Below are 10,842 nucleotides of genomic sequence, written 5' to 3' on the forward strand. Positions count from 1 at the left end.
ACTTATTATGAACTTGAGAATATGTTGGGAACATTGATAAAAGCATGGGTGCCCGTGTGTCTCCTGCACCTAAGTTTTTCAAGTCAGTATGTATGGTAGTAAGCACATAGGCAAGAGAAACGGCTATGTGTCTCAGCCGTGTGAAGGACACAGCAATAGGACACGGGCGTGTACCTTGGCCATGTGGCTTCAATTTGTTCATGACCAAATTGGCAGAATGTCCAGGTTTTTAGACACGGGTTCGAGACACGGGCGTGTCCCTAGCACACGGGCGTGTGCTTTATACTCACACGAGCGTGTGAAGCCTTAAAGCATGAAAATTTTCCAAGTTTTTCTTAAGTTCTCGGTTTAGTCCCTAACCATCTCTAATGCATGTTTTGGGCTTCGTGAGCCCTTTTAAGGGACAAAATGTATGTGAAATGAAAAGTTTTAAATTGATAAAAATTTTATGGTCCGATTTTATGTAGTTGGTTGAGTTTAAGTCCGGTAACACCTTGAACCCTATCCCAACATTGGATACGAGCGAGGGGTGTTACAAGAACACTCTTGTGTCTGTGGTACCGAGAGAGAGGGTAACTTGGGAATACTTCCAAGAAGAATTCTGAAAGAAGTATATTAGTCAGCGGTTTATAGACTAAAGGAGGAAAGAATTTCTAGAGCTAAAGTAAGGCCGAATGTCAATGACGGAATATGAATGTGAGTTTGTGAGACTTAGCAAGTATGCGCGGGAGTGCGTATCTACAAAAGCCACCATGTATAAAAGGTTTGAGGACGGCCTCAATGAAGATATCTGAGTGTTTGTGGGCATCTTAGAGCTGCGAGAATTTGTAGCACTTGTTAAAAGAGCCTGCAAGGCTGAAGAGTTGATTAAAGAAAAGAAGAAAGCGGCTTTTGAGTCGTGGGATTCAAAGAAGAGATAGATGGGGAAATCACATCAGCCCTCATTTAAAAGATCAAGAGAATTCACGACCCGAACGAATGCTTCACTGGAGTATTCGAATAGGAACAAAAACTGCCAGAACACAACTTCTAAAGCCCAGACCACTTCGGTCGCAAGTGTCGGTAGCACTCGGCCAAATAGGCCAGAATGCTCGCAATATGGTAGGTGTCATTTTGGCGAGTGCTGAGGGAATGAAAGGGGCTATTTCAAGTGCAGATCATTGGAACAATTCATCCGTGATTGTGCTGAATTGGATGAGAGAGAGAAAATAAGATGCGAAAGCGAGTAGTGCCCCTTTGAGGGGTAGGCCACAGAAGAACCTTGTGAGTGGGGCTAGCAGTAGAAGCATGCCAAGAGATGCTGTGGTGAGGTCCAAGGGTAGAGCGCTTGCAAGGACATATGCTATACGAGCTCGGGAAGAGGTAGAGTCTTCCGACATGATCACGGGTACTTTTTCTATCCATAAAATATCTGTTATTACTTTAAGTGACCCAGAATCTACTCACTCTTATATTTGTATGGACTTGATACCTCGTATGAGTATGCTAGTAGAGTCCATTGAGTTTGTAATAAAAGTGTCCAATCCTTTAGGTAGACATGTACTAGTAGACCAAGTACGTATAAATTGCCCTTTGACAATTAGAGGTCATTATTTTCTGGCTAACTTGATATTACTACCGTTTAATGAGTTTGATGTAATCCTTGGAATGGATTGGTTGGCTGCTCATAGTGTTGTGGTGGACTGCGAGAAAAAAGATAATTGAGTTGAAATGTGAAGATGGAATGTTCTTCGAGTTGGACCAGATGAGTTAGATAATCTGTTTGTAGTAATATCATCTTTGACTACTGAGAAATATTTGAGGAAAGGATATGAGGCTTATTTAGCTTTTGTGTTGAATACTTAAGTGACTGAGTTGAATATTGAATTGGTACCAGTGGTTTGTCAGTTTACAGACGTGTTTCCGGAAGAATTACCTGGATTACCTCCAGTAAAGGAAGTCGAGTTTGGAATTGAGTCGGTCCCTGGAACGACGCCTATCTCAATTGCTCCGTATAGGATGACTCCAACGAAATTAAAGGAGTTGAAAGCACAGTTGCAAGAGTTAACAGATCAAGGTTTTGTGAGACATAGTTATTCACTGTGGGGTGCACCAGTATTGTTTGTGAAAAAGAAAGACGGGTCGATGAGGTTATGTATCGATTATAGATAACTCAATAAGGTAACTGTAAAGAACAAGTATCCTTTGCCAAGGATAGATGATTTATTCAATCAGTTGAAGGGAGCCACAATGTTCTCCAAGATAGACTTAAGGTCTGATTGTTATCAGTTGAGAGTCAAAGAGCAAGATGTATTGAAGACTACTTTTCAGAGAAGATATGGGCATTATGAGTTCCTCGTCATGCCCTTTGGTTTGACTAATGCCTTGACGGTGTTTATGGATTTGATGAACTGTATTTTTTGACCGTATCTAGATAAGTTTGTCGTCGTCTTTATCGATAACATATTGGTTTACTCGCGAGATAAGAATGAACACGCGGAGCATTTGAGAACTGTGTTACAGACTTTAAGCGATAAGCAGCTTTACACCAAGTTCAGTAAGAGTGAAGTTTGGCTTTAAAAGGTCGAATTTTTAGGGCACATTGTGTCTGGTGACTGGATTAGAGTTGACCCAAGCAAGATTTCGACTATTGTTGAATGGAAATCGTCGAGGAATGTAACTGAGGTTCGAAGGTTTTTGGGTTTAGCTAGATATTATAGACGGTTTGTAAACGGATTCTCTATGATAACTACGCTGATGACAAGGCTGTTGCAAAAGGATGTCAAGTTTGAATAGACAGAAAAGTGCCAACAGAGTTTCGAGAAAGTTAAAGCCATATGATAAAAATTACCCGACGCACGATTTAGAGTTGGTTGCATAGTATTCGCGTTGAAAATTTGGAGACACCATCTATATGGCAAGAAGTGACGAGTATTCACTGATCAGAAGAGCCTTAAGCACTTGACGACTCAAAAGGAGTTGAATCTAAGGCAAAGACGATGGTTAGATCTAATAAAGGATTATGAGTTGATTATCGACTACCACTCGGGAAAAGTGAATGTGGTTGCCGATGCATTGAGTAGAAAATTATTATTTGGGCTGAGACCAATGAATGTCAGTATGGCTTTTTCTGATGATGGTTCAGTTCTAGCGGAGTTGGGAGCTAGATCGACGTTTCTTTAAGAGATCCGTGAAGCTCAGAAAGGTGATGAGAAATTGCAGGCAAGAGAATTCAGTGTGAGTCAGGAATTGAATCAGATTTTCGTCTTGGTATCGATGGATGTATAATGTTTAAATACAGAGTTTGTGTACCCAAGAACAATAAGCTTATTCAGAAGATTCTTTGAGAGGCATATAGTGGTTGTTTGTCCGTCCACCCGGGTAGTGTGAAAATGTACAACGACCTTAAGAAAATATATTGGTGGTCGAAAATGAAAAGAGACATTTCATAGTTTGTGTCTAAGTGCTTAGTGTGTCAGCAAGTAAAGGCTGAACACCAAGTACTTTTGGGTCTACTTCAGCCTATCATGGTCCCCGAATGGAAGTGGAATCGAATTACTATGGATTTCGTGACGGGTTTGCCAGTAACCCCGAAGTAAAAGGATGTTGTTTGGGTTGTTGTGGATAGGCTAACCAAGTTGGCACACTTCATACCTGTGCGTACCGACTACTCCCTTGAAAGATTAGCCGACTTGTACGTTTCTGAGATTGTGAGACTACACGGGGTACCCACATCGATTATTTCAGATAGAGACCCGAGATTTACCTCGAGGTATTGGAAAAAGTTACAAGATACATTGAGAACAAAGTTGAGTTTTAGCACAGCTTTCCATTCGCAAACTGACGGTTAGTTAGAGAGAGTAATACAGATATAGAGGACATGTTATGGTGTTACGTTATTGAGTTCCAAGGCAGTTGGGAAAAGTATATACTGTTGGTTGAATTCGTATATAATAACAATTATCAGACAAGTCTGAAAATGGCGCTTTATAAGGCTTTGTATGGGTGAAAGTGTCGAACGCCCTTATATTGGACTGAGCTTAGAGAGAGTCAGGTTCACAGGGTCGATATAGTCAGAGAGATTGAAGAGAAAGTTAAAGTAATTTGTGATTTCTTGAAGGTCGCCTCAGATAGACAAAAATCCTATGCGGATTTGAAACGGAAGGAAATTGAATTTGAAGTCGGTGATAAGGTATTTTTGAAAGTGTCCCCGTGGAGGAAAGTCCTCAGATTTGGTAGAAAAGGCAAGCTGAGTCCTCGTTTTATAAGGCCTTATGAGGTTATTGAGAGAGTAGGACCGGTTGCCTACCGATTAGATTTCCCATCGGAATTGGAAAAGATTCATGATGTGTTTTATGTGTCCATGTTACGTCGATATAGATCAGACCCTTTGCATGTGATTAAGTCGACAGAGGTTAAGATTCTTCCGAACATGACATATGGTGAAGAGTCGGTCAAGATTTTAGCCCGAGAAGTCAAACAATTGAGAAATAAGAGTATTGCACTTGTGAAATTTTTATGGTGTAGACATGAAGTCGAGGAAGCCACATGGGAACCCGAGGAGACTATGAGAAATCAATACCAAACTTATTCACCGGTAAGATTTTCAGGGACGAAAATCCCTAAGGGGGAAAAATGTAACAACTCGATTTTGGGGCTAGTCGGTGTAGTGGTCTCGGGACCATAAATATAAAGTAAAAAAATTATTTTATTATTATTTTTGAGTCATAGCATGTTTATGTTAGTACATGAAAAATTTGGTGAGTTAATTTTAACGTTTGTGAGCCTAATTGCAAAAAAGGACTAAATCGTATAAAGTGCAAAAGTTCTATTTTGATAGGTAAAGATGTTAAATAGATAGAGAACCAAAATTGGGGGTCTTTAAAAGGCAATTAGACCCTTATACAATAGCTTGACCGGTCATGGGAGACAAATTGGAGAGAAGGTCAAAATTAGGTGAAGCTAGGTCACCAATTTTGACAAGTTGTATTTTTTAATAAAACAAAAAGGAAAAGTCATCATCTTTTCTCTCTTCTTAGCCGAAAATACTAGCCATTGTAGGGGTTTTAAAGCTTCAAAAATTTCAACAACTTAGAGCCCTCTTAAGTACGTGATTTTGATAGTTTCTCTTAATGATTTTTACATTTTTGAGACCTTTGAAGCATAAGCTTTCAAATGAGGGGTATATCTTGCAAAAAGGTTAAAGGGATAGGGTTTTTCCATGAGAGAATTTAGGGTGTTTTCTAAAATTTTATGGAAGAATATGAGTCTTAGTTGTGTAATAGACAACTTTTGTGAAGGGTGTTACCATGAAAACACCTAAAAGGACTATTTTGCACAAGTTGTAAAATAATTGATAAATGTATGAAATAGAGAGAATTTGGGTTACTATAAGAGTAAAAAGAGTTCATCTAGGCCTAAGATGTACACAAATTCGATAAAAATCGATTTTCGAGCATAGGGGTAAAATGGTCATTTTGCCAAAGTTTAGGGACAAAATGGTCATTTTATCGAAGACGTGAATTTTTAATTGCTTAATTTTATTTAGTGATTAAATGAGTTCATTTTTCTATTTTAGATCAAGAATTTCGAAATTCGAACCTAGACCAGGGAAAAGCCAAGCAAATCGACTAAATCGACTAGTCGTATACGTTTTGTAATCCGAGGTAAGTTGTATGTAAATAATACAACTACATTACTAATGTATGTGTTGAATTGTATTTGAATTAATATAGCATGAATTGCTTGATTGTGGAACTGAGATGGCATAATGATAATAGAGATAGTAGAGCTCCAGTTTGAACCCAGGAAATAAATCAGATATTCAGGCTGTGACAAATGGGTTATTGTTGGCTAGTGTAAGACATATTTGGGACATGCATCGGCCACATTATGAGAGCCAATTTAAAACCATGTCTTGGACATGGCATCGGCATTGAGACGAGAGCTAGTGTAAGACATGTCTGGGACATGCATCGGCCTCGAGACGTAAGCCAGTGTAAGACATGTCTGGGACATGCATCGGCCTCGAGACGTAAGCCAGTGTAAGACATGTCTGGGACATGCATCGGCTACGAGATGATAGTCAGTGTAAGACCATGCCTGGGACATGGCATTGATTTGAGATGTGAGCTAGTGTAAGACTATGTCTGGGACATGGCATCGGCACTTTACCCACGTTTGAGGCTTAATGAATATCCGGTAATGTTTCAAATGGTTTGACGGTGAACGTTATGTTCTTAAGCTAATAAGGAAAGTATAACCGTATTGTGAGTGGTACAGGTACCTAATTGGTACGTATGAGATTTGAGCTCATTGAACAATATGTGGCTAGTATGGATGGTAATGAGTAAGTTATGCCTGTACCTACCTTAGTATCATGAGCATGTGGATCATTGATAAAATGTTGTTGTTGTGTACTTACTTATATGCAACTTACTAAGCTTTTATACTTACTCCCTTTCCTTTCCATTTCCTTACAGTGTCGTCTAACTAGCTTAAGGATTCCAGAAGCCAGAGATATCGATCACACTATCAACCGAAGGTATAGTTGGATTTATGTTTTTGAATATGGCATGTATAGGGCTTAGACTTTATTATTTTGTGTCTTTGAGATTGGTCAAATGTGTTGGCTTGGGTTAGAAACCCTTTTAATTTGTATTAAGCCTTGAATGACAGTAATATTTATTTTGAATTTATAAAAGACGCATTCTCATAGTTGAATGAATGTCTATTATGGCTGATTTAGTTATAGGAGTTATACTTGTTTCGATATTGGTTGGTATTTGTATGGAAATAGGTATGTAAGGGTGGCAATGAGGCTTGGTAAATTGCCTTATACTGTCCACACGGGTAGGCACACGGGCATGTGCCTAGGCCGTGTGTCACACACGGTCTGCCCTATGGGTGTGTGGTCTGGCCGTGTGTCCCCTGCACGTAAAAATTTCAATTCATATGCATGGTAATAAACACACGGGCAGAGACATGACTGCGTGTCTCAGCCGTGTAGAGGACACGGCCTAGCACACAAGTGTGTGCCTTGGCTGTGTGATATTATGAGCATGCTGACGTCAGAAGTAGAATACCCAGGTTTTTACCCACGGGCTAGGACACGGGTGTGTCGTGGCCTTGTGAGGGACACGGGCCAATGAAATGGGCGTGTGTCTGGCCGTGTGAAAACCTCTATAGGTGTGAATTAGAAATTAATTCTACACGGGTGGGACATGGGCGTGTCCTAGGGTATTTAGGCCGTGTGAGCCACACGGGCCATCAGCACGAACATATCGAGTTGGTCAAACGGGCGTGTTGCACTTCCACACGGGCGTGTGCTCTATTTTAAGGACAAAATTGTCATTGTTAGTTTAAGGTCCGGTATAGCCCAGAATGGTTTTCAACGGTCGATTTAAGGTTCTTAGGCTCATAATAAGAAGTTTAAAGTAGAAATTGATAAATTTTTAAGTTTGGATTGAGTCTTAGTGATTTGAAATTGGTTGTATGCATGAGATCAAGTTAGGTAATGACTTGTGCTCCTCCCCGGCGAGGGTTACGGGTATAGGGTGTTACACCACGATTTTAGAACAGACTCCTTCCCCTTTCACAACATCCCAACACAGGCCATTGCAAAACATAATTGCCCGTAACATATGTTCAGTCATTCTAACTCATTATACAATTAAATAAGACAGTTCAATAACAGAGTACATATTATAGTGCACATATAATTATGTTGCTCACAGATCAGTCCCAATATATTAGACAGTTCTTATGTAATTAAACTCAATTATTCGTACATTGAGGAAACTAATATCATGGTTAAGTAACATTCTCGGCCCCAAAAGACAGTTCTCAGGACTAATAACATGCCACGTGGCCTGGTCACATGCCCGTGTGCCTTGGCCAAGTGATTTTTAAGCACAAACAATGAGTTACACAGCCTAGACATGCGCATATGTGACTTACATGGCTTGGGTACACGCTCGTGGCTCTTCCAGTATGGCTTTTATACTACAAAAGTTGAGTTACACGGCTTGGGCACACACCTATGTCCTTGGCCGTGAGGTATTGTTCCAAAAATAGTGAGTTACACAGTCTGGGCACACGCCCATGTCTGTTGCCTGTGTGAACCCTGCACTAGCATGGCCACACACGACCTAGATACACGCCCGTGTGGCCCTAATTTAGTAAACAGTGAGTTATACGGTTGATACACGGCCTACCACACGGCCTAGTCACGTGCTCGTGTGCCTGGCTGTGTGGTGTCGCCAGCCACCATTTTTGGCGATCCAAAACTTGCAAAATTAAAGTTTCATGTATGCACCTGATTTCGTTTTGATGGGGAAACAACACGGAGACTACCCGAAACCTAGTTAATCATTCAACAACCAATTACACCATTAATTTCAATATTTAGCAAAATCAACCCACCGCTAAGATTATGTCAAAAGATTCGATGCAATCCCAATTCAATTTGCACACTCACCTCACACGAAACAGGAGAAATCAAACTAACACAGTGGATTAACATCTCCTACAATATCTTTGCCTAAACAAAGTAACCAATCGAGTGTTTAACAGAACGTCAAGTAAACGAGCAAAATCCCATTTCGACAGAAAAGTGTTAACGCAATAGAAATCACAAACGAAAGGAAATCACAACGGAACTTACACAATATCAGCCTTACAGGCAACAAGACCTCCCGATTCACATAAAATTCAATTGCAGAAAGAAGAAAAAAATAAAAGAAAAAAAGATAAAAGATAGAAGAAGGAAGAACAGGAAAGACTCATTCTTGACACCGATTTACCTAGAATTGCACTTAACCAACACATGGATAAAAGTTATTTAAAAATAACAAAAATTTTAGCAATACAACTCGAACTCCAGACCTTAGACCCAAAAGCAGAGCACATAACAACATATACAGAAATTTAATTACTGCAGATTCCCACTATTAGACGCTTAACTTTTTAGGGCGTTACAACACTTTCCCCTTAAGAAAAATTTCAGCCTTAAAATTTTACCTGAGTCAAACAAATACGGATACAGCCGTCAGATTGATTCTTTTGGTTCCTATGTGGCTTCCTCAGTACCGTGGTTTTGCCACAGGACTTTCACTAGAGGAATCGTTTTCTTCCTTAACATCTTAACTTCATGTTTCAAGATCTGGACAAGTTCCTCTTTGAATGTTAAATCTGGTCGCAATTCAATCTCGTTGACAGGAACAATATGTGACGGATTCGACCGATACAGCCTCAACATCGAGACATGAAATACATCGTGAATTCGATCTAGCTTCGGCGGTAATTCCAACTGGTAAGAAACGGGTCTGACACGCTTCAAGATACGATAAGGGTCAATGAATCTCAGGCTTAACTTGCCTTTGCATCCAAATCGGATGACCTTTTTCCACGGTGACACTCTCAAGAAAACTTGATCACCAACAGAAAACTCAATATTTTTCATTTTTATATCAGCATACGACTTTTGCCAATCAGATGCGGCTTTCAGTTGGTCCCTAATTACTCTCAAAGTGTTCTTAGTTTTAGAAACTAGCTCAAGACCCAATATCCAATGTTCACATAATTCTACCTAACACAGTGAAGTACAACACTTACTACTATATAAAGCCTTGTAGAGTGCCATCTGAATACTAGACTGAAAGCTCTTACTGTATGCAAACTCCACTAACGGTAAATACTCTTCTCAACTACCTTTGAAGTCTATCACGTAACTCTGAAGCATATCTTCTAGAATCTGAATAATCCACTTCGACTATCCATTGGTCTGAGGGTGGTACGCAGTGCTGAAATTAAGTCGAGTGCCTAAAGCCTCATGAAGTTTCTTCTAGAACTGAGACGTAAATTGCGGATCTCTGTTCGAGATAACCGAGATCAAAATTTTACGTAGCCTCACAATTTTGGCGATGTTCAGTTTAGCCAACTTCTGCAAAGATTAATCCGTCCGGATAGGAATGAAATGAGCCGATTTGGTCAACCGATCAATGATGACCCAAATTGAATCCTTTTTAGCAGAAGTTAAAGACAACCCTGTTACAAAATCCATTGTTACTTGCTCCCATTTCCATTGTGGAATCTTGACTGGCTGAAGCAGTCTGGAGGGCAACTGATGTTCAGCCTTAACTTTTTGACACATTAGACAGTGAGACACAAAAGTGACTACCTCCTGTTTCAATCCGAGCCACCAATAAAGTTCTCAGAGATTTTATTCCTACCAGGGTGCATAGCATAAGAACTATTATATGCTTCTTGTAGGATAGAATGCCTTAATTCTTTATTATTGGGTACACAAATCTGACTTTTGAAGCATAACATATTATCGCTATTCAAGCTAAAATCGAAATTCTTGTTTGAACCAACATGTTGCAAACGCTATACTAAGGACTCATCGCTCAATTGTTTAGCTTGAATCTGCTTCACCTAAATCGGTTTAAGCTACAATTCTGTCAATAGTCCTCTATCCTCAACCAAACTCAGAAGAGAAAAAATTACTCTCAGACCACATTAGCCTTACCCGGATGGTACTCTATCGTACAATCATAATCTTTAAGTAACTCAACCCATCGATGCTGTCGAAGATTTAACTCTTTTTGGGTTAACAAATATTTAAGACTCTTGTGATCGGTGTAAATAATAAACTTTTCATTATACAGATAATATTTCCAGATGTTCAGAACAAATACAATCGCAACTAGTTCAAGATCATGCATAGGGTAATTAGCCTCATGTATCTTAAGCTGTCGCGATGCGTAAGCGACCACCTTATTATCTTGCATAAACATACATCCTAGCCCGACATGTGAAGCATTGCTATACACCACAAACTCTCAACTTGATTCTGGTTGA

The 10,842-nt window shown here is 39.7% G+C and overlaps 1 protein-coding gene across 1 annotated transcript; it reads right to left on the reverse strand.

The window, feature by feature from the left end:
• Window positions 1-9,049: 9,049 nt before the first annotated feature.
• On the reverse strand, window positions 9,050-10,132 carry LOC121207941 (uncharacterized). Its single transcript, XM_041078491.1, has 2 exons — window positions 10,049-10,132; window positions 9,050-9,568 (listed from the first exon to the last, which is right to left on the reverse strand). Exons 1-2 carry the CDS (start codon window positions 10,130-10,132, stop codon window positions 9,050-9,052), a joined length of 603 nt encoding a protein of 200 aa, XP_040934425.1.
• Window positions 10,133-10,842: the final 710 nt, after the last annotated feature.

Source organism: Gossypium hirsutum, chromosome A10 (assembly GCF_007990345.1).
Source record: "Gossypium hirsutum isolate 1008001.06 chromosome A10, Gossypium_hirsutum_v2.1, whole genome shotgun sequence".
Taxonomy (NCBI): domain Eukaryota; kingdom Viridiplantae; phylum Streptophyta; class Magnoliopsida; order Malvales; family Malvaceae; genus Gossypium; species Gossypium hirsutum.